Source organism: Myotis davidii, unplaced genomic scaffold (genome assembly GCF_000327345.1).
Source record: "Myotis davidii unplaced genomic scaffold, ASM32734v1 scaffold591, whole genome shotgun sequence".
NCBI classification, from domain to species: domain Eukaryota; kingdom Metazoa; phylum Chordata; class Mammalia; order Chiroptera; family Vespertilionidae; genus Myotis; species Myotis davidii.
In genome coordinates, this window is record NW_006284340.1 from 4,099,117 (window position 1) to 4,122,615 (window position 23,499).

The 23,499-nt window shown below is 41.5% G+C and overlaps 1 protein-coding gene across 1 annotated transcript in view; it reads right to left on the reverse strand.

Annotated features, from left to right (window-relative positions):
• Nucleotides 1-23,499, reverse strand: part of PAPPA2 (pappalysin 2) — a 226,291-nt gene that overhangs the window by 131,551 nt on the left and 71,241 nt on the right. Inside the window, exon 3 of the mRNA XM_006754525.2 lies at nt 11,550-11,695. Coding sequence (XP_006754588.1) covers nt 11,550-11,695 — 146 coding nt within the window. The remainder of the gene's footprint in view (nt 1-11,549; nt 11,696-23,499) is intronic.

Below are 23,499 nucleotides of genomic sequence, written 5' to 3' on the forward strand. Positions count from 1 at the left end.
AGCAGCCATGGCTCTCAGATCTGCCCTGGGTTTTCCCAGGAGCCAGATTCACCGCCTAGTAATCCTCATGGCCTTCTTGCTACCAGGTTGTCCCCTCCTTCCTCTCTCCTATGGGATCAGGTCGAAACCGGCTCTCTGACATCCCCCGAGGGGTCCCAGATTGCAAGAGGGCGCAGGCCAGGCTGAAGGACCCCACCTGTGCATGAGATCAGGGTCAGGGAGGGACACGGGAGGTTGGCCAGCTGGGGATGGACCATGGGAGGGCTCCAGGACATGTCCGGCCCTTCTCGCTCAGTCCCAATGGGCCAGACCTTAGCAGCAAGCTAACCTACCAATTGGAGCATCTGCCCCCTGGTGGTCAGTGCATGTCATAGCGAGCAGTTGAGCAGCCTTAGCATATCATTAGCATATTACCCTTCAATTGGTTGAACAGATGACTGGATGAACGGACACTTAGCATATCAGGCTTTTATTCTATAGGATTAGAGGAGTGGGTCCTAGTCATACACACACACACACAAACACACACACACACACACACACACACGCATTTCATGCCAAAGTCTATGTGAAGCATAAAGGCTTGCTGTCTAAAATCTAAAGACAAATGTAAGCACTTCTTTTCATGAGGAAGGAACAAGACATGGTAAATAATAAATAAAAACTGATCTGCCAAATGGTCGGACCAGGGAGGGTCTGAGGACCTGAGAATCCCACCTTTCAGGGGCCTGTGCACTCCTTTCCCAGGAACTTCATAGGAATAATGAAATTACAGTACAATTGCCACTTTCCAGGACTATTTTATATTAATATTCAAACCAATCAGCATCACCTCTGATGCTGCTATACTTTCTTCCATTTTCATTGCCAGCAACATAGTCAGGCACTGAGGGCTACTGGAGGGTCCTTACGCCACCATTTGGAAGCCTCTCTCGCATAGGATAGTCTTTGGAGAGTGTCCAGGGCTCCTTTGGCTGTGGACATGCGCTGGAAATGTACTGACCCTTACCTTTGGGAATATTCCTTGAAAGCTCTCAAGGCTATTTCCTGATCTGTTCAATGATAATAACAAGAGTTTCACTCTCAAAGGTTATTATGAAGATTGAAGGAGTAATGTGGACAAAGAAGTAGTTTGCTTATTTTCTAGGACAAAGTAACTCATGGTGTGTACTGGACCATTTGTCAGTATTACTATAATTATATAATGCAGCTGGCCACACAGGCTCATTTGCCCCACCCTTATTGGCTTCCTCCTGACCACCTTCATTCATCAAGATAGCTAGAGTGTGACCACAAACAGGCAGACTTTCCAGAGTAAAACCAGGCATTGCCAGGCAAAGTAGACAAACATGCTCAGACAAGGAGCTCTGATTTGCCTTTAAGCTGTTCAAGCTTGGTTTCCATGCTGTTCTGATCCTGAGGTCCACAGGCACCCAGAGACAGAAAAGACTTGTATAGAGTTTAAAATGAATCAGTGTGTCCATTCTCTTTATAGATAACATATGGGCATTCAAAAATTATTCACAGTAGCCTGAAATTAGTGATTGCAGAAAGAAAAGAAATATTATAGGACTGGGACTGAGAGCTTAATTCTTCATAGACCTTGCTGGTAGATTAGATGCATACAAGACACTCTTATTCTGTAGTGCCAACAATATTTTCCTTCCCACTTCTCAGGAGATTTTATATATATATGCTCAATGTACAAGCATGAAAACATGGAACAGACTAATGTATCTCAGAGGGATGTGGGGGTGGGGGGAGGGCGGGAAGAGATTAACCAAAGATCTTATATGCCTACTAGAGGCCTGGTACACAGATTCGTGCACTAGTGGGGTCCCTCAGCCTGGCCTGCAGGGACTGAGCTGAAACCCACAGTCTGACATCCCCTGAGGGGGGTCCCAGATTGTGAGAGGGCACAGGTCAGGCCGAGGGACCCCATCAGTGCACAAATCCATGCACCAGGCTTCTAGTATTCAATATTTGAATATTCCTATATTCAAAACCACTCTTCATTTTTGTTTCTCCTCATCTTGGAAGATTAAAACATAGATGAGAGATAAAATATGGTGTTAACATGGAGGACAGGATCCCCTCCTTTGTAATGGAATCCCTTCCTTTGTGCTCTCTGCTCCAACCTGCTACATTGAAATAGAAAGTAGAAAGACATGCCAAAATATGGGTTCAACCATACCTTGGCCCCTCAATCTTCACTCTGAAACACTGTCAGACTCTCTCTGCCTTTGTTCACCTCCCCAACACCTATCCAGCAAGGCTGTTTATGGACAAGACCAAAAGTACCTAAGAAGGGAAAACTAAGAAGCAATAGTATAAATGGAAGAGTTACAATTTGGAAATACTAGTATTTCACCTCAATTGTTCCTTGCTCCTCCTCACCCCCTTAATCAACTGCCAGTTCTGGAAGCCAGATTCTCCTCATTCATCCACTGCCTCACTAAGAAATACAGAACAGAGTGAAATGCAAGCAAAGGAGTTCTTTTCTGGCTGTGATGATTCCAAAGTCTATGCCATTTGGGCCATGAGAGGCCTCCATGGTTTAGCCAGCATGGTGGATAAATGGAGGATATAGTGAGCTTTGCCTCACATTAGCAATGTCACCACTACATCTCAACCTAGCAAAGATTCTCCTAATCTGGAGGAAAATGAAAGAAATAAAAAGAAAATAATGAGAATGTATGGATGATGGTGGGTCCAGATTAAGTAGAACCTTCCAAGGCTCTGGTAAAAAGATAAATATTCAAAATAGTGCATGTGGCCTGACTGTGGGGGATCTTACCTCCATCTAGTGATGGATTCCTGGGTGCATGGTCTCAGTCTAGAGAAGAATGGCTGACCAGTGTATCTTAGGGGTAAAGGTGACAGAGAGACCCCCAGAGACTCCCTGAAGGTGGGACCCTGATGGGAACAAGGGTCATCTCAGGTGCCAGCCTCACCTGATGACTGAACATAAAATAGCCTTGGCATCTGTAAGCCATCTACAAATTAGATACAGCCCCAGGCAAAACAAACTCAACTACTAGTAAGAGTAAATCTCTACAACTCAAAAACATAGGGATTCAAAATAGAAATTAAGTTCAATTGTAGAAGAATAATTAAGAATTTCATTTCTTGCATATCAGAATATATACACTGGGACTTGAACAGTGCCACTGACTATACATAGAACGTAATATGGATGGGGCTTCCTCAATTTAGCAACTGGTGGCCATGTGTGACACAGCTGTTGCTTAATGGACTGCCAGTGGAGCACGCTTTCTTAGAAGACCTTTCAGCCTTGATTATCAGGGACAAGCTAACAAAGTAAGACAGGGTTGTTGTGTGGTAATGGGAAGAAAAGAGAGGGAAGTTGCTGATTAAAAGATGAAATCTAAGTAGCAGACAGCCAAGCTCCCAAAGTGATGCTTATTAGCAGCTTCCAACTGGCTTTTCCCAGCTTCATCCCAAGACAGACAGAGCTGCATGTGGTGAAGAAAATGATTCCCAAAGCCACTTCCATTAAAAACAAACTCTAACTCTAACTCTCTCTCTCTCTCTCTCTCTCTCTCTCTCTCTCTCTGGCAGTTTGAGAAAAGAACACAAGTGGAAATGACTTTAAAACAGTTCTGTAAAACTTTTAGGGCTGAATATTATATGCCCATAAAACATGGAGATTGAGGGCTGGTCTGCAGGTGCCTACATAATTACTTCCAGTTACTAGCTAAAAACACTCCTTAAAATACACTTTTCACCACGAAGGGACAAAGATATCAAAGTGTGGCTGTGGGTCCAAGGAAGAAGCAAAGAACTGTAGAAGTGGACTGATACACAAGGGAGAGAAAGAAATGGAGAAAGTTTTTTAAAAAATCATGGGAGCTAGAAAATGCAGCACATTTTTAACAGAACCAGACCAGAAACCATTCATCTCCAAATCTTGAATTGGCTTCTAAGTTTTACAGCCTGTGGTCTCATTAGAAAGAAGTCCTTATTCTGGGCAAGACTAAACCAAGACAGGAATGACTAGAGGATAAAGATTTTGCAATTTGGTGTCATTTTTTCTTCTTCTTTATACCCTTTTAGCCATTCTTACCCACAACTGTCAAGCCCTTCAGGCTCTCCAGCTACTCCCACCTCATAGGAGAAAAGTAATCTGATTTTAAAAACTGAAGATGTTATTACTGAGGCATTGAAGATTTATGATGTAATTCTTGCCTTGCTCCTGAATGAGGGAAGTGCTTCAGACACACACACACACACACCACTGTATGCCAGAATTTCAGGGAGTACAGAATATGCATTAAAATGTTTTCTATAATTCATTTATTAACTTAGCATTTACTGAACATCTATTCTATGTCAGGCACTGTTCTGGGCACCAAGTAGCCAATGATTACTAGTTTAAAAGAAGAGATAAAGGTTATCTACACTAATAAAAGAGAAACATGCAAATTAACCATCCCTCTGCGATGCCCACAAGCCAAGCCCACCAGCCAAAGAGTATGCAAAGTAACCTGACAAAGATGGCGGGTTAATTTGCATACACAGGCAACAGGCAGCCAGGGGCGGGGCAGGTACTTCCCCCACATTGCCATGGCAACAATGGGGATGTTCCGGCCCCGCGGGCGCTTGTGCGCACACAGGTGCCAAGGAGCCGGGGACGGGGTGACGCATGCAGAAGCCAGGAATGGGGCCTGGAGTGCGTGTGTAGGTGCTGGCAGAGGTTCTCTCTCTGCGGCCACTTGCACACGCACCTGCACCAAAAGGCCTGAGTCCCCGGGACAGGCATCCTCAGGAGCCAGGACACCCTGAGCCTGTAGGCCCATGCCTAGGCCTGGAGTGGCCGGGGTCCCGGAACCTGACAGAGGGTGTACATCAGGCTGAGGGGACTCCCCCACTACCTCTGTGCATGAATTTTGTGCACAGGGCCCCCAGTTGATATATAAATAATCACACATAAAGATGCTTATTTATTCTACCTACTTATAAATGCATAAACCTACCTTTGGGACACCCCAATTTCAGGGCATGAAATTCATATCCTAGGGTAATTTTGTCCAAAATTTTTACTATCCAAGAGTGCTCACCCAAGTTCGAAACCCAAGTACACCTGGGATAAACCCACTTACTGAATGCTGTCTTCTGACAATAAAATAATCTACAACAGCAGCCAGTGGGTGATTGCAAGACCAAACCAAGTAGCCTGTCTTGTTCATGTCAGGTAGCCTGTCTCATTACTAATCCTACAATTCCTCCTATTTACATGGTGATCTCCAGTGTACATACTTCATTTATTCCTCATCTCCAGAAAGAATCCCTCTGCTTAGGCACCATAAAGAGACCCATGGATAGGGGACAGTATCTCTTTTGTGTGGTCCAACCACTTAATGGTAGTACACCAGCTCTTCCCTCTTTACCTCCTGTACACTCTTCCACCTCCTCCTCTGCTCTCTGCATCTGCACTCGCTGAAACAACCTGGCAGAGACTACCAACGACTTTCCACTTGTCAAGTCTCTGGCTGCCTCAGCCCCTGAGACCTCACCCCCACTGTGCATGAATGTGGCACAATTGATGTAACACCCTAATATCAATGGCAACCTCCTGGTTAGGAAGAAATCGAGGCTTGTCCTGGGAGACCCCCTCCAAATTTCTGGGTGATGAAAAGGTATCCCACCCCTGAGCTCATCTCTGCTACTTCCACCTTGCCTGCCCCCTACTCCGCAGTTGCTTTTCCTTCCCCAGAGAGCTGTCCCTCCAGCAACACCCCAAGATGGCTGCTTTCCTTGGTCCCCTGGGCCCAGTGACATTCATAGACCCTGCCCAACAGCCACCCATCCCCACAAACTGCCACCCATCGCTCACTCTTCACTGGCGGGTAAGGAGACACCCTTTGCTTCTTAGCAGCTGCTAAACCATTGTAAACAGTTGGACCCCTAAGCACACTTTTTTTCTCTTTGTAAAGGAGCCAACATCTCTCCAGGGCAAATTCTCTAGGTTGAAAAGGAAGTGAGATGGGAGGGATAGCTCTCTGGGAAGGCAAAGCAACTGCTGAGAAAGGGGTGGGAAAGGTGGAAGTAGCAGAGATGAGCTCAGGGGTGGGATACCTTTTCATCACCCAGAAATTTGGAGGGGGTCTCCCAGGACAAGCCTCGACTTCTTCCTAACCAAAGTCTCCAGGTTGGAAAGGAAGTGAGCAAACCCAGGAAGATCAACCACAGACACACAATGTTTGAAATGCTCTACACTGCCACCGTTATTGCTGCTGCTACTAATGAAGCTAGCATTTCTGAGGCTGTGCTATGTGCCAGGTACTGTTCCTTATGCTTATTACCCCCATTTTATGTATAAGGATACTAAGGCCCAGAGAGGCAACTTGCTCAAGAGCCAATTAGTTCCTATTTATGTGAAACCATATTCCACTCTATAATTCAAAGATTTTTCCCCCCTACAACGTCACATTATCTGAACTCATTTGTAGATCCTGTATGTTTAAACCCCCTTTACGAGACAGGTTTAAGTTCTCTCCCACATGTCTCTTGGGTTCCATGCACACTGGGCACGTTGCTTGTGATCTTACCTGGATGTTGGAATGTTCTTGGGCAGGACAGACATTTTCTAGAACAATTAAGGAAGATGGTTGGCCCAAGACACACCTGAGTGTCTAACTCCTGTGCCAGAGAGTGACCGAGTCTCTTGTCTAACCTGGCCAGCGTGCCCTGGTGCTGAGTTCATCTCGGCGGCTATGGTATTTGTGGGCCACAGGGCACTTTCTCAGACCTCTCTCTCCTTTGGTGGCTGGTATACCCCTAAGTCCTGCTCCTCCTCCTTCTTCTGCTTACGTCCCTTCAGATGACCCCAAACTCAACATATCCAAAACTAAACCAGCTCCCCATTCACTCCTTTTCCTATATTTTCTGCCTTGGCACGACCAACCACTCAGTCAAAAATAATTCTTCTCCCTCCCTCCAAAAACAAAGTTTCTCAGTACTTAGAGCTATAAATTTTTAAAAAGCAATATAACTAATGCTTTATCTTATCTTGTTACAACAATTGCTATTAATCATCGACAGACACAAGAACTAATATGGGGCGGGGGGGGGGAAGACACTCACCTCATTAAGATATGCATTTCCAATTTTGTTTACTAGTCATCAATCAACACTTCAAAATGTTGATTTTATCAATTTTGGACAAGTAACTGGTTCCAAAACCAACTTAATTGAGGAGAAATTTTCAACAACTTAGAACTTATAAGCAGTATTGATATGAATATCTGATTTGTGTTGTTGTACCACAGTTTTGTTAGATGCTACCATTGAGGGAAAAGGGTAAAGGATTGGTGAAATCTATTTGTATTAGTCCTACAGCGACATGCAAATATACAATTGTATCAACATTTAAAAGTTTAGTTAAAAAAAGTATTAATACAAAAAACTGTTTTATTCAAAATATGTTTTTAGCAGAGCAATGGGTGACCAACTGAGACTTTAAAAAAATAAGCATGTATATGTCCCATTTATATTAAGTTCTATAAGAGAAATGAAGTAGAAACACAAATTCAAAGAGAAAAACAATCAGTGAATAGTTCCCCAATGTTAAAGAAGTGCATGGCCACAATTTTTTTTAAATAAATGATAGTGATTATCCAATTGTTACATTACTGAGGATACATTTAGAAGAGTACACTTAAAATTTATTTTTAAAATATCAAAAATTTATAATAGTATAGCAGAATTTATATTATTTTCTTCTATTGAAACATATTAAATGTTTAGATGTCACTCTTAGACTGTGTAAAGGGTACAGAGCTTTTCCAAAGTCTTTTAGGGGGTCCAAGAGAGCAAAAATAAATGTGAAGAGCACTGTTCTAGCCAATACACTCCACCTCTAAGTATGCCCAGGTTTTCAACAGCCCAAACCTTGGCACCTACGAGCCTACTCAGTGTGGAATGCCCTCTCATTGTCTACCAAGAAAGGCTCTTTCAATTCTCCTCTCTAGCCTCAGCTCCTCTGGAAACTCATCCCAGGTGCTATGGGCATAACATAGCACTTTCTCTATGGCTCCTGCATGACCTCATGTGCGGTATCATCACACTGCACCCTAAGTATTTGTTTACATGTCTGTCTCCCAGTTAAGCTGTGCAAACCTTTAGGGTGAATTCCTTTACTGTCCTATCTCTGGTATTGCCATGAAACAGATTCAATAGGTTCTGGGTGAATGGATGAATGAATGAATGAATGAATGAATGAATTATCATCATGCGCCTGGGATTAATAGTTTATAAATGATTTACCACTTAAATTAGTTTTCTGCCTTTAAAGATATATTTTCAATATAAGTGTTGAGCACTAAGGCTAAAGATACTCAAACCAATAAATATTAGGGGATCTCATACATTCATTTACTTATAAAAATTCTGCCCTGGGTTACTAACTGGATTAAAAGTACAAAATTACACTAAATGGCAGAAATGGCATTAATGGCAAAGGAGGACCATAAATCACCTTGGTCTTTAGGATAGTCACTGAAGCCACTGGTGGTCAGAAGTAGGGTTCAATTTTCAAACTTTCAGCTACAGTATTTATCTGCTAGGTCACTCAGCTGACCCTCAAAATGCAGAAGTCTTACGTGTTGACACAAACACGTAATCTCAAGTCTTGAAAAGACTATTAAGAAAATCCTAGCCCTGCTGGTGTGGCTCAGTAGTTAAGCATCAACCTATGAACCAGAAGGTCCAGGTTCGATTCCTAGTCAGGGCATATCCCCGGGCTGCGGGCTGTGGGCTCCACCCCCACAGGGTGGCGTGTAGGAGGCAGCTGATCAATGATTCTCATCATTGATGTTTTTATCTTTCTCTCTCCCTCTCCCTTCCTCTCTGAAATCAATAAAAATATGTGGGGTTTTTTAAAAAAGAAACTCCTAAATGTCTTCCCCTATCATGTTGTGCTGCTGCCTGTATTGTTCTACACCTGGTTTAGGTCAAAAGAATTCCTTTGTTCAATAACAGTGATGATTGAAGAAGAAGAAATAAGTATGAACAGGAGCCATTTCACATCAAACCAGACCTCTCAGCTGCTCAGGCTACTTCTGAAGATGACATTTCATATCATGCTATAGGGGGACATGGCTGTAGAAATGTTTAAGAGCAAAACATAAGTATCCCCAGCTTCTTTTGCAATTCATGATGAGTCAATTCATGAGATAATTCTGGAAACCATTTAAATTTAATACCTTCCCTTGTTTATTCATTCATCCCTTCATTCACTAAGCATTCACTGAGCACCTGTTATATGCCAAGTACTCTGCTTCTGAATAGAGAACACAGATCTTATGCAGATTTCACAAGCTCTTACATGCACACGTGAGTGTGAGTGTGTGAGTGTGTGTGTGTGTGTGTGTGTGTGTGTGTGTGTGTGTGTAGCTCTACACAATTTTATCACAGGGATACCTTTGTATAACCACCACCACCAAAATCAAGGTACTGAACCCTGGCCTGGTAACTCAATTGATTGGAGTGTCGTCACATACACCAAAAGGTTGTAGGTTTGATTCCTGGTCAGGGCATATACCTAGGTTGTGGGTTCAATCCCTGGTCAGGACACATATGGGAGGCAACCGATTGATGTTTCTCTCTCACATCAATGTTTCTCTCTTCTCTCTCTCCCTTCCACCCACGCCCCCCCTCCTCCCTCTCCATGACTCTCTAAACAAATCTATGGATGATGACTTTAAAAAAAGATACTGAACTGTTCCATCACCATTAAGATCACCCACCTGCTATCCTTTTGTCACCCACACTCCTACCCCGCCCCCCATCTCTACCCCATTCCTAACCCCTGGAAAGCACTAATTTGTTCTCTGTCTCTATAATTCTGTCACTGACAGAAATTTTGAAAATACTATATAGATGGAATCATACAGCAGGTAACCTTGGGGATTTTTTCCCACTCAGCATAATACCCTTGAGAGTAATCTGAGTCATTCCACTCATGAGTCCTTTTTTCCTTCTTGTTGCTGAATAGGATTCCATTATACTAAAGATGGACTACAGTTGGTGTAAACAGTTAGCACAGAACGCACTTTTGTCATTTCCAGTTTGAAGCTATTACAAATAAAGCTGCTAGGACAACTGATATAAAAGCCTTTGACTTGGTATAAGTTTACATTTCTCTATAATCAGTGTCCAAGAGTCCACTGGTTGGAGCATAGGGTAGATGTTTGTTTAGTTTTATAAGAAACTGCCAAAGCATTCTGCAGAGTGGCTGTGCCATTTTACATTTCACCAGCAATGTAGGAGAGATCCAGTGTCCCTGCATCCTCACCAGCATCTAATAGTGTCATTATTTTGAAAATTATTAAAGTATAGTTGGCATACAATATTTGTTAGTTTCAGGTGTCAGATACAGTAATTTGACATTTACATACCTCATGATGCTATCACCACGATAAGTCTAGTAGCTACCTGTCAGTGTGCAAATGTATTCCAGTAGTATCGACTCTATTCCCTGGGCTGTACCTTACATCCCCCCGTATTTTTTATTTTGACCATGCTAATAAGTGTGTAGTTACATCTCATGTGGTTTCAATTTGAATCTCCCTAATGGCTCATGATATTGAACATCTGTTCATGTGTTTATTTCCCATCTGTATTTCCTCTCTGGTAAAATGTTTGTTCATGTCTTGCCCGTTTTCTAACTGGAATGTCTGTTTTACTATTGAGCTTTGAGAGTTCTTTACATATTCTAGATACAAATCTTTTGTGAGATGTATGATGTGCAAATATTTTTTCCAAGTCTGATTTTTTTGTTTGTCTAAACAGAATCAGAAAAAAAAGTTTTAGATTTTGATGGTGTATAATTTATCAGTTATTATTTATATGGACTATGCTTTTGGTGTAATTTTATAAGTTCACTCTTTCTTATAGTCCTGCCCTGACGATTTTCTCCTATGTTTCCTTTTAAAGTTCTACAGTTTTATTTTTACATTTAAATATTTAAATATCTGATCTATTTTGAGTTAATTTCTGTACAAGGTGTGAAATTCATATTAAGATTCCTTTTCTTCTGCCTGTGGATGTCCAATTTCTTCAACACCATTTGTGGAAAATACATATTGCTTATTAATGTCTGAAGTATATGTAAGAATATTATCTCCTTTATTCCTCATAGTGGTAATACATTCCTTCTCTCTCTCTCTTTTTTTTCTTGATCAGGGTTAGGTTCTTTTTTTCTTTCTTTCCAAGGGTTTATCAATCCTTTTCTCCTCCCTCTCCAAAAAAACTTTTGGTTCTGTTAATTTTATTCTAATGAATGTTTACTTTCTATTTTATTTTTTTCTACTTTTGTTACTTCCTCTGGTTTTCATTCATGGGTTTAATTGTTATGCCTCCAAGACATAAAATCAATCTCAATCCATGTCATCACCTTATTTACATCTAGATTATAGAGTTGGTCTAGAACATCCTGAGTATTTCCCTCTGTTTGCTCTAATACCTCTTACCTGTCCGAAGTGAAACATTTTGACAAATTCATGTTTGGTCTCCACTTCACTTACCCAGGTGACTGATGGCTTCCTTATCCCAAGGCCAGGTAGCAGCACCTGCAAGGTCTTCCCTCACAGAGCTGGCAAAGTAGACATTGAGGAAGTGTGTGCCGTTGAGCTGCAGTGCCTCCTTCAGTTCCTTCACACTCATGTAGGCCCTGCAGAACGTGAGAGAGGGTCAGTCACACCAAGAGGTCAGCACTCAGAGAAGAGCACAGCCACACCTACTCAGACTCAGACACTCCCAGCCAGTGCCACTTTTGGAAGGGCAGGGAGGCAGAGACCAGGCTGTCATGAAGACATTTGGGATATTTATTCTAAGATCAATAATACCCCACCTTGTTAGCACTCAGTATTTGATGTCATATTCAAGTCCCCACTCTACACCCAAATGATTTCTTCAAGATAAATCCAATGAGATTTATCCTAGTTCTTTGCCCTGAGATTTATCCCAGGCCATGGTGAAGGCCATCTAACTTTCAGTCCCAGCTTCTTTGCATCACACTGCATGATCATTATTATGATCAGAAGATCAACTGAACCTTTATCTCAGTATATGCTTGTTCCCAGAAATTACATTTTTTTCCTTTTTAAAAATATTTTTTTATTGATTTCAGAGAGGAAGGGAGAGGGAGAGAGATAGAAACATCAATGAGGAGAGATAATCATTGATCAGCTGCCCCCCTGACACCCCACACTGGGGATCAAGCCGGCAACCCAGGCATATTCCCTGATGGGGAAATCAAACCATGACCTCCTGATTCATAGGTGGATGCTGAGTCACACCGGCCAGGTTACAACCAGGCATTACTTTTTTAAAGGGAAATAGTGGCTAGGAAAGAAAGTGAAAGAGGAAAAAAAAAAGATGAGTGATAGGAAGGGTGTCATAAAGCTACTGCAAAGAATATTAATTATATTTTTTCTCTTTCTAGCTCCTTAATCATAGAAATTCTACTCCTACTACACTACTTTCTGATACCAAGTATCTTTATTGATGGTCTTAAAAGCACTAGGCAATATTATGTTTACACTTACAGAATCAACAGTCTATTAAAAACACATGCTCCATGGCCCATTAAAAAAGAAAAGGAAATAAGCATTTGATCTTTTTATAAGTTCATATATAGTCAAAGACCTTCATATTCCTGGCATCAGTGAAACTTAACACTTTACCACGAGCAAACAGAGCCTGCCGTTCTCACTGAAGCACTATTCTAAGAAGGAACAAGGAAACCAGAGTTCAGTGGCCCCTAGGACTCACTGGATGCTTCCCATAGTGGCTGGCCATGGTTTGCACTCCAAAAAGGGGAATGTTCTCATCACAGCTTCAACTGAACAGACAGTTCCCTCAACCTAAGTTGGATCAAGCTCCACTGTTGCTATTCTGGTAATCTCCCAACCCAGAAGCTCGTGTTAGGACGGCATGACCTTTCTTCTCTTACTTGCTCTATCTCCCAGCCACACTATTGATGCCATCTACTTATTGATACCTTATGTAGGATATACTGGCAAGGAGTATCCAAGAAATAGAGATCACAAAGATCAGATTTTTTTAAAGAGAAGGGTGTGTAGATATGTAGAGCTAAGACCATTGGCCGTAGTATAAGAGCTTTTCTTTCTTTAAATTTTACTGATTGATTGGAGAGAGAGAGAGAGAGAGAGAGACATGGATTTGTGAGAGAGAGAGAGAGAGAGAGGTATCTAGGTATCCATTAGGTGATTTCTGTATGTGCCCTGACCAGAGGGGCTCAAACCCACAACTTTGGGGTATTGGGATGATGCCAGGGCTCAAAGATTGTTTTAGTTTTCTTTGGAACAGAACCAAAAAGAATAATAAAACATAAAAACAAAAATGATTTTGCTTTAGAATTAGAGGTTCTTGCAAGAAACAGGACTTGAAAAATACTTTCTTATTGAGTTATAATATCTTGGAAAAATAGTTCTCAGCCCCAAGAAATCATCCAGTTCCATGAGGTGATACCAGATGTGATCAGAGGGGTATTCCTTCTACTGCCGTCCTGGAGACACAGTGTTTTTTGAACTGCTGCCTGGTTTTCCTTGAACATTAGTCACATCCTTGTTCCCTTTCTCCTCTATTAAAAATAATTACAATTTCCTGTCTTGATAAATTGATGGTTTGGAGCTGTGATGACATCAAATAATTCTTCGACATGGAAATGCCTCAACAGGCCAAGAGACAGGAGTAGGGAGGGGGCAGATGGGAGATGAGACAAGAGAAGAGAAAAAAGAGAAATAGAAAAAGAAAGGAAAAAGAAAAGAAGCGCAGAAAGAACCAGAGATGGCCTATATGCAGTGCAGGGGACCATGGAATAAAAGTCATACCCTCCCTGTCTCTATCCAGAACTCCCATTAACATTAGGAGTTGGTAACCTAACAATTCTCTCTCTTTCCCCCTCCCTCACTTTCCCAAATCGCCTGTCCCTGGTATGGTTTACTTGGGCTATATGTGTGTTTCTGGCTTCTCTGTCTGCCATTTACCAGTCTTGGCCACCGACTTTCTGTCCTCCCACAACCCAGCAGCAGTTCCACTCATTTCCCTTGAGCATCCTCCAACAGGCCTCTTCCTCCATCACCAACCTCATTAACTGGTTCTACTCATCGCCCTCTTCTCCTTGCCCATCCCTCTCTCCAACCATAAAGTATCCTTCCAGATGAGAGTTGTTATGTCATGCTGGTGGCAAACTGGGTGTGGTTGCTCCAACTCCTGCACTCCATGGAAATATAGATAGAAGTCGGCAAGTCCAAGAGAGAGAATATATTTCAAAACATAGTTTAAACAGTCATTAATTGGATAGAAAAATGTCTTATTTTGTTGGAAACAAGGATTTGTGTCCAGATGATTCTAGAAACCAAAGAAAGTAAAAATACAGATACCAGTGTATCTGCTTTGTGTGTAGAATGTTTGCCTATTAGAGCATGGGTATGCCATTTTAGGACTTACATCAAAGCCAGTGAGGACAAACAGCTTAGCTTGACACTAATGTGGCCAGAATCTGGCTCAGACCCAGGATGGGGAAAGTGAATATGATCCATAAATTCAGAGCTTAACATTTTGCTTTCAAAATTATTTATTAAGAGATAAACTTGCTATCTGAATGAACTTAATATTTATTCCATGGAAGGTAAAATAACATACATAAATGTTATAAAAAGCATAAGAGTCACAAAGCGACCATGTGAAACGAGAGATGAACTGCACGAATCTGCTTAATTCCTGCCGGGATCTCCCCTTCCTCATCCTCTCCACACACTAGACTGAAATACTCTCTGCACCCTTTTCCCTGAGGACTCAGACCAACCAAAGTGAAGCTGCATCTTTATTTTTGTAAAAATTGCCTCAGAAACAAGTTCCCCTTGAAGCTGACATCCCAAGTGGCTGTGCACACTGCTGCAGTCTCTTACTTCCGACATGCCCCTGATAGATGCACACTTGCCTCACCAATATTATGACTGTGGTCCACTGGCTTGGCATGAAACCTTGCCCGGTGTCCAGTCCACCCTATTTTGTTGTCCCCCAGAATTGGTGCATTCATTTTAATTTCTGCCTTGCTCCCTGATCGCTGACCCTAGCCACAATACCATATCTAAGTGCACAAAATGGACTCCAATTCCGGCTTTGTTTCTGACCAAGTAAAATAAAAGGTTAGAAAAGGTGCCTCTTTGTGCTCTAGTTTAATATTCAGTTGATTAACTCTTTTATAGACTGAAAGAAATAATCTGATAATAAAGCTAGAAAGAGGAAAAAAGATATTAAGCTTCTGAAAGAAGTTGAACCATTTAAACAGTATTAAAAACTGGCATGTGAAAAACAAGACACGAAGGATACATGCATACCCTGAAACTGGGGCCCACAGCTCTGCTTCCCAGGCTGAGCAAGGCCCATCCAGAGAAAGATCCTGACTGCATCTCACAGGTTGGGACACAACCAGGTGCCCTCAAGAACCTCAGCCAATTCCCTCACAGAAACAACCTGCACCAAACCTGGGATGCTTTATTTTGGTCAAATCGAAGCCTTCCTGTCATTACTGCACATCACAGTCTCCACACAAATGTACAGAAGGGCTCTCTCCCCCACCCCCATCCACTACCCACGTTTTCATCTATGTTTCTTCCTCATGATGAATATTATCTTTGACTCCCCCTCCCAACCCTTTCACTGTGCCCATACCATGGGAGTTATAGGTCCCAGAGTTCCAAACCAGCATTCTCCCAGCTGCCCCATGCAATTCCAAAAACTTAGTTCTTATTTTCCCTCAGTCAGATTACTCCTGCTTTTAAAGACATAGCTCTGTGATACATCACCATATACCTTCCACTTGCTATCATTGCCCATCTCCTGGTTACTTTACACATGGAGGACTTCACTGTGGCTCACAGTCTCCCCTTCACCCCAGCCCGTATCACTGAGGAAGCTAAAGTGAAACAGCCACTGAAAACACAGTCCTCTTTCTGACTTCTTGACCTTCGCACTCCATTCTCATTGTCACCCTTACTCAGATTGATTTCTTATATCTGATGTTAACCTCTAGTCCTATTTGTCTATACTTTTGTTTGTGGTCATTTCCTCTCGAAAAATTTTATGAAATCTTCACCATTCTTCTTTTACCCCTCCTCCCCCACTAATCTCAATCTCTTATTCCCCTGTCTCTTAAGTAAATGATATGCTTCCTTCTTTGATGATAAAATTGAGGTCACACACACACTCAAACATTTACTTCCCTACCTACTTTTACTCCTTTCTGATGGTCCCATAGGATGAGATTTCTGAGAAAAATCACAGCTAATACCCTCTTACTCCTTTTCTTTTTCAACCCAAACTTCTTGAAAGAATAATTTCCTCATCTCTCATTCATTTCTTTTTTCCATGTACACCCTAATCCCACTGTAACCTGGATGCCATCAGCATCACTTCCATCAAAGCTGCTTTTATTATAGTTGTTAGCGACCTGCTAATTGCCCTTACCCACAAATGAAAGAAAAAAAAATCAGCCACCTTCAAATTGGAATGTGCCATATAATAGGACCCGATTAATTGTAATGACTATTATTATTAGAGGCAAATAAATTATTGCCACATTAATGATTTTCACTTAAATAATTTTTATCTTGGCAAAAAAAGCAGACTTCAAAGAGTTTAGTGGTGTGTGTTTTTCTTGTGGATCATTCTAGTCCCTATTTTGCTTATTATTCTAAAAACTGTAAATTTTAAAACATCATTCTTTGCATTTTTTATGCTTCATATATATTTTCTCATATGAAGCTCAAAACAATCCTATGAGGTTAGTATATTTTATTTTACAGATAAGAAATTAAAGCTTACAGAGATAAAGTCACTTGCTCCACATCACACAGCCTGTAAGTTTCAATGGCAAGTTTTAAACCTGAGTTCCTCTCATTCCAAAGCCCACATTCTTTCTTCTATTCTTAAGTTGGTTTTCCTATAATCTGTGAGTCATTGTGTTGGTTGGGCCTTGGCAATGAAAAGTTGTGTAAGACATGACTGTTGTTTTCAAGAAGCTTGGTGTGGTGAGGAAGATAACTGTGTAAACAGGTGTTATAGTGCAAGGTGACAGGCACAATGATAGCCATGTGAACAAAATTATCTGTAAGAGCAGAAGACAAGTTGAAAAATCAGCATAAAGAACCAGACAGATGCTATGAACTGGCTTGTGCACAACTTCCCCAACCCCTTCTCCAGTGTCTCCCTGCTCTGGAGGACAGAGAAGTTAGTTCTACATTTCTCCAATTTCCTTGCCCCAGAGGATCTGGATGTGATTGAGATTCTACCAATCAGCTGTGCTCTAGTGAGAGGTGGACAGTGACAGTGAGATAAAGACCTCACTTCTGTTTGTTTGCTCTCTGCCTGCCAGCATGGCTGGATGAGTGCCCTGGTGCCCAGGCACCAGCAGTGAGGGTGTGGAGAAGCTGGTGCATAGTCTAGCCAGAGCAGTGCTGCTGGGACCCCAATACTCCCTGCCTTCCTATCTCTGACGGGGGTTCCGCTTGCTGGCCAGTTCTTTGAGGTTGTTCTGAGAAATCTTCAAAGATGCCCAAATGAAATCCTACTATCCTAGCCCTTCAAAACCTTTGTAACCACTAAATTCCTTTGTTGGTTAAAATAGCTACAGTACTTTTTGTTTTCTGCAACTAAATTTTGACTGATTCAAAATTATATTCCAGCTGTGTTTACAATGTTTGATTTTCATTCTCAAGGCAGAAAAGTATAGGAAAATACATTCAAGCTGATGGATGAAATAGAGCAAGAATTGTTTTTTAACTGAATCATAGCATTATACCCTAAAAGCCAAAAAATACCTACTTAGGTGCTGATAACAAATTAACATTAACTCTGTGGATAATAAGAGATGCAAAAAGGCTGAAGGTTGAAAGATATTTCAAGTTCCATTAGAGGAAAAAGAGAAATTAGGAAACTACAGATTAGTGAAACTACAGACAATTGTCAATTCCCAGAAATATTCCCAATCATTATTAAATAGACAAATGTTTATTATTAGATAAAAAAGAGTGATTACTGGAACTACCATGGGCTCACTTGTGGGGCAGGGGGGAATCACACAAAATTAATCACATTTATTTTGTTGTTGCTTTGGGTATTTTGTTGGATTTGCTGGAATGGCATGATTCCTTGGAGAAAAAATATCTTGATTCAACAGGATACATGATGAATCTCTGGCGAGATCTTAATGAGGTCGTTGGAGAAATGTATAGTAGATTCCTAACAACTCCCATCAAATCTTGGCACTGCCTGAAGGGGATCAGGCCTCTGTATTTTCCCTGATTTAACTGAATTATTTAATCAATGTCTTGCAAGAATCCACACAATGTAAATGTATCAAATTTAAAAATGACCTAAATTGAAGAGAGATAATATGTTGGACGGCAGAAGAAAGATTCAAATACATCTCAAAAAGCTATGATTATGGGGGTAAACTCAAAAGTAAAATTGAAAAGTTTCAAATGTTAAATTTAAGCATATAAAAATACCAATTGCTAAAATACATTATTAAGGACTCTGGATTTAGCACCAATTGATAGGGGGAAATGCCTATAGATTTCAGTTGCCAACAGTGTTGTGTGACTCCCTGGGGGAAAATATAGTCCCCTAGGATGCAATTCTAGGCACAAAGAGAGTGCACTGCCACAAACAGACCTGTACTTGGTTATCCTATGCTTCTCTTGGACATATCACTCTTGGTTCCCTGTGGTCTGCACAATCAAATCCTTTACATTTCCTTTAAGTTGCCACTCAAAGCCTTTTAATCTGACTCCCAGCCTACCCTAGCACCACTATGCCATTGATTGAGCTAAATTGATTTATCCATTGATGTCAAGCATGCCTTCAATCTTTTTGGTTTTGAGGTTATTTGGTTGATTGGCTGTGTTTTGTTTTGGCCTCTCTGCTTTGCTTATGTTCTCCTCTTACATATACAATTAACAAAATTGTATCTGACATTCAAGGCCCATTTTCTATCTCATTTCTTCTGTGAAGCCCACATCATCCCACCCTGAAATGAGCCCCTAAATCTTAATTACAGTGTCATTCAGTCTAGTCTGTAACACAATGGAGTATAATATATAATATGTAAGCCTGTATTGTATGAGCTTTAAATTTGTACCAACAATAACAGCAAAAAATAGATAATAACATGATAGTATAATAGCACAGTATATTATTCTAATAGTATAGTATAATAGCAGAGAATAGCAAAATATAGATAATGTAAATTACCTTTAAAATGGATCGAGCAAGATAAATTAAAAGCATATAATATCCATACCAAAAGTCATTAAAAATTATCTAGGTCTATTATTATCCCATTTACTAAAATAGAAAAATGTGCCCAATATATTATTGAATGAAAAATTAAACTGTACAGCCATAGCTTAATGTAATTTTATTCATTTAAAACTATAAACATATCTTGCATATTGTCAAATGCTCATTTAATATTAGTTGAATGTATCAATGGTGAAGATGGGCTGTAACTGGAAGATGAGACAGAGAATACCCCATTCATCCTTCCACCCAACGTCCCCAACACTGCCCAACTGCAGAATCCCCATAACACAAGGGTCCATTTACATCTGAAGGAGCCAAACTTGAGGACCTGCTACCTCTGGTAAAGAACAAGAGGCAAAAAATACACCCATAGATAAAGCCCCAACCACACTCTCTTTGATAGATCTTTTTTAGTGATTAAAGACAGAGTAGGTTCTTGGCAAAAACACTGTACATGATAAACTCTCAAGGCCCGGGTAGGAATGGGCAGTGTAATTCCATGAGCATTACTATGTTTTAAAAATAGGAAGCATTTCCCTAGAGGAGTGGTCCTCATGGGTAATTGGAGCGGACACAATGTGTTCCAATTAATGGCAAAAACCCATGAATACATACACTATTTTAGTCAGTTTTTTTGTGTGCTGCTTTTCTCTTCTCCTAAAGTTTTTCTTCCACTGCTTTAGTACATTTTAAAAAGGTTTTCTTCAAATCCAATTTTCAAGCAAAGCATCTTTTCTGTAATATATCATACATACACACACCACTGAAGTCAGTTCTTTTTGACAATACACATGTACCAAACTGAACTCAACTTTCTATCAACGAGGGGAAGGTCAACAAATTCTATAAGAAATCTAATAATTGAATATCAATTACATTTGACTTTAGAAGGTAGGACAACACACTCAATTCAGAAAGTATTTCCTGAGCACCTACTAAATCCCAGGCCCTGTGCTGAACAACCAGGATACAATGCTGAATAAGCCTGGGCAGCTCTTCTACCCTTGTGGCCTCTGTGGCCCTTCAGGGAGGAGGACAAAGAAATGGGCAGTGGTACTGGGACGCAGCAGGTTCTCTAGCAGAGAAAATAAAAGATATGGTAAGAACCCACGGACCATGATTAGAGGTGCCAGGGGAGTCATCTCAAAATTAGCATTTGCCCCAAGACCTGGCAGATGAAAAGGTGTTACTCTGGTGAGGGGATGGCCTGGGAGGAGGAGCTAATAATAGAAAGGCCCAGAGGGCTGGGCAAGAAAATGATGCAGTTCCTGAGAATTGGAGAGAAGTGGAAAGGATGCTAAGGAGAGGAACAGCAGCTGGATCCTGAAAAGTCTTGCAAACCATGGTAAGAAGTTTAGAGTGTTTTAAAGTAAGGAAGGAACATGACTAGGTTTGCCTTGTAGATAGACTTGTCTTAAGAATGTGTGGAGAATAGATCTGAGGAGTGCAAACGGGAGGCAGAGGCGCCTGTCAGGGGCTGTGGCTGGATTTGAGAGATATTTAGGAATGTAACTTATAGGAATTGGTGATTAATTGGATGAGGTGGGGTGAGGAAGAGTTCAAAATAATGTCTGAGTTTTTAAATTGAGTAACTGGGTAGCACAATTCACTGAAATTGAAAATAGGAGAAGGAACAGGTCTGGGTGGCAGCCTGAAGTCATCTGTGATAATCAAATTACAGATGCTTATTAGATTCATGTATATATAAATTCAAAAAACAACGCACACATGGTAATATAAACTATCGAATGAGTAAGGTATGCTCAACACAATATCATGTGCTTAGGGAACCAGAGTGGAGAGAGAAAGTTCATTTTCAAAAATATATCCACACTTGTGCAATCACAAAGTCTCGAGAAACACAATATTAATTTGGCTTTGTTTAAAAACATATTTACTCTTGAATTGGATATCATGGGACAGTGAAGGGGTGATCTTCCCTGAAGGTCTCAAAGGCCACAGTCTGACCGAGGAAAAGGGATATAGAGGGAGAAGAAAAGGCATAGCATCAAACCCTGAGAAATGGCAACTTGAAGGAGTAGGCAGAGGAATAGAAATTGGCAGGGAGGTCTGAGCAGCAGTGATGGAGAGGTCGGAAGAGAAGAGTTGGCATCTCTGAAGCCCAGGGAGAAGATCCATCTGAGTGTTTCCGGCGTTGAAGTGAGAGAGGAACAGAGAAGTAGAAAAAAGGAGAAATTGGTTACTCTGACAAAAGTCGTTTTAGGAAAACCATAGAGGCAAAAACCAGACCGCAGTGGCTTGGAGAGTGAGGGCTCTCAAGGAAGAGGAGCTAATGGGCATGGATGAGAGCCTTGGAGTGAAGCAAGAGGGTGAAGTCATAGGGCCGGGGGTGGGGGGAATAGAAGGTTTCTATAGAGGAGACTGAAGCATTATTGAATTAGTTTTTTAAAAGGCACCAGTAAAGGTAAGGAAAATGAAGAGATAGGAAGATAATTAAGAGAATTCAATGCAGAACCCACCAGGAGAGAGCCATCATGCACAGCAGGGTGGTCACAGTACAGTTGGTGCCCCGGGCATGCAGGTACCCTACGCCCCAGCTGCTGTGAGTACTGGGTACTAAGAGCTCACTGCTGGCCATTTTCTTTGAAGAATTTTCCTTGGACAAAAAGGAGCTGCCTCACTGGAGATCATGCGTGTGTCCTCCCAGGGGCAGCTCCCAGATGACCGACTGACAGAGGGTGGGGCTGAATCCATAGTGCAGTCTGGCACCAGAGCTCCCTGCTGGACTCCAGCGGAGACCACAGGCTTGCTCAGCCCCTTGCTCTGCCTTGTCATGTGTCCCTGACCCTTTTACGCTAACAGGAACCCTCAGTGTATCACAAGTACCGAAATTCCTGTCTCAGGCACCACTTCCTGGGAATCTCCTGGAAGATAGAGGAAATAGGAGGAGGGTGGGAGGGAGGAAAGGAGGCAAATGGCTTTGAGGGCTGATGGCAGTAGTTTGAGAGGAAGCTCCTCTAGGCTGCTTTCCCAGTATATAGAAGGTGAGGGGTCCCCTCAGAGTGAGAAGTGAAGACTCAGAAGGTGTGAAATATCACTGTGGGAGAACAGGGAATGAGAAAGCACGCACTAGGGAGATACAGGGGGACCACTTAGATGGCATTCCATTTTTCATAAAAATCATGCCATGCTCATCTCCTCCTAAAACCAGTAGTCATCATGCCTGCTTAGAAGTAAGTAAAGGACTTCTGCTGTTACTCCCAATTACAAAGTACACTAGAGGACTTTTTTCCCCAATGTGGAATTTATAAATGTTACAAAATAAATTCTGTTAATTATAAATTGTATATATGCTTAGATTATATATAAACACAAAGATGTCCATTCACCCTTAGCACTCTCTGGAAAACTGTCCCCTGCAAGGTCATCAACTATCTCCCAGCTCTTCTATCCAGGACACCTCTCTGCCCTTACCTTCCTAACCTCTCGGAGGCATCTGCCATCACTGACCACTTCAGTTGGCTTCAGTAAGTTGGCATTCTCCTGCAGACACCCCTTCCCATCTCTCTCCTGGGACCTCCTCTCTCTCCCCAACTTTCAAGCACTGCTGTCCCCAGGCCCAGCCTCTGCTTTCTTACATATCACTCTCTACTTCCCTGGGATGAGCATGTTCATTCCTGCAGTTTTTCTTGCAGTGATGACTCCAAAATGTGTCTCTCTAGCTTAGATTTGTCTCCTGAGTTTCAGGTACCGTATTTGCCGGCGTATAAGACGACTGGGCGTATAAGACGACCCCCTAACATTTCCACTCAAAATACAGAGTTTGTTATATACTCGCCGTATAAGACTACCCCCTCTTCCGCACACCTTCCACACACCAAATAAAAGGTAAAACAATATCAGATTTGATTTTAACATTTTAATTTATATTCAAATGCTTATGGCATGCAGGAAAACTGTCACAAGGCTGTATGTAATCAAACATATACATAAAACAGTGCAAGTTTATTACCGGTAAACATACCGGTAATTCACTAAAGAAAACACACTCTATAGACTGGTACCGTAGATGCTTCTCAGGAACACAGGCAAGCAGCCCACAACCTAGAGGGACTGTCAATGATAGAAGTAAGATAACAAATAGAGGTAGAGAGCAAGTGCCGGGCAAGTCCCTAGCAA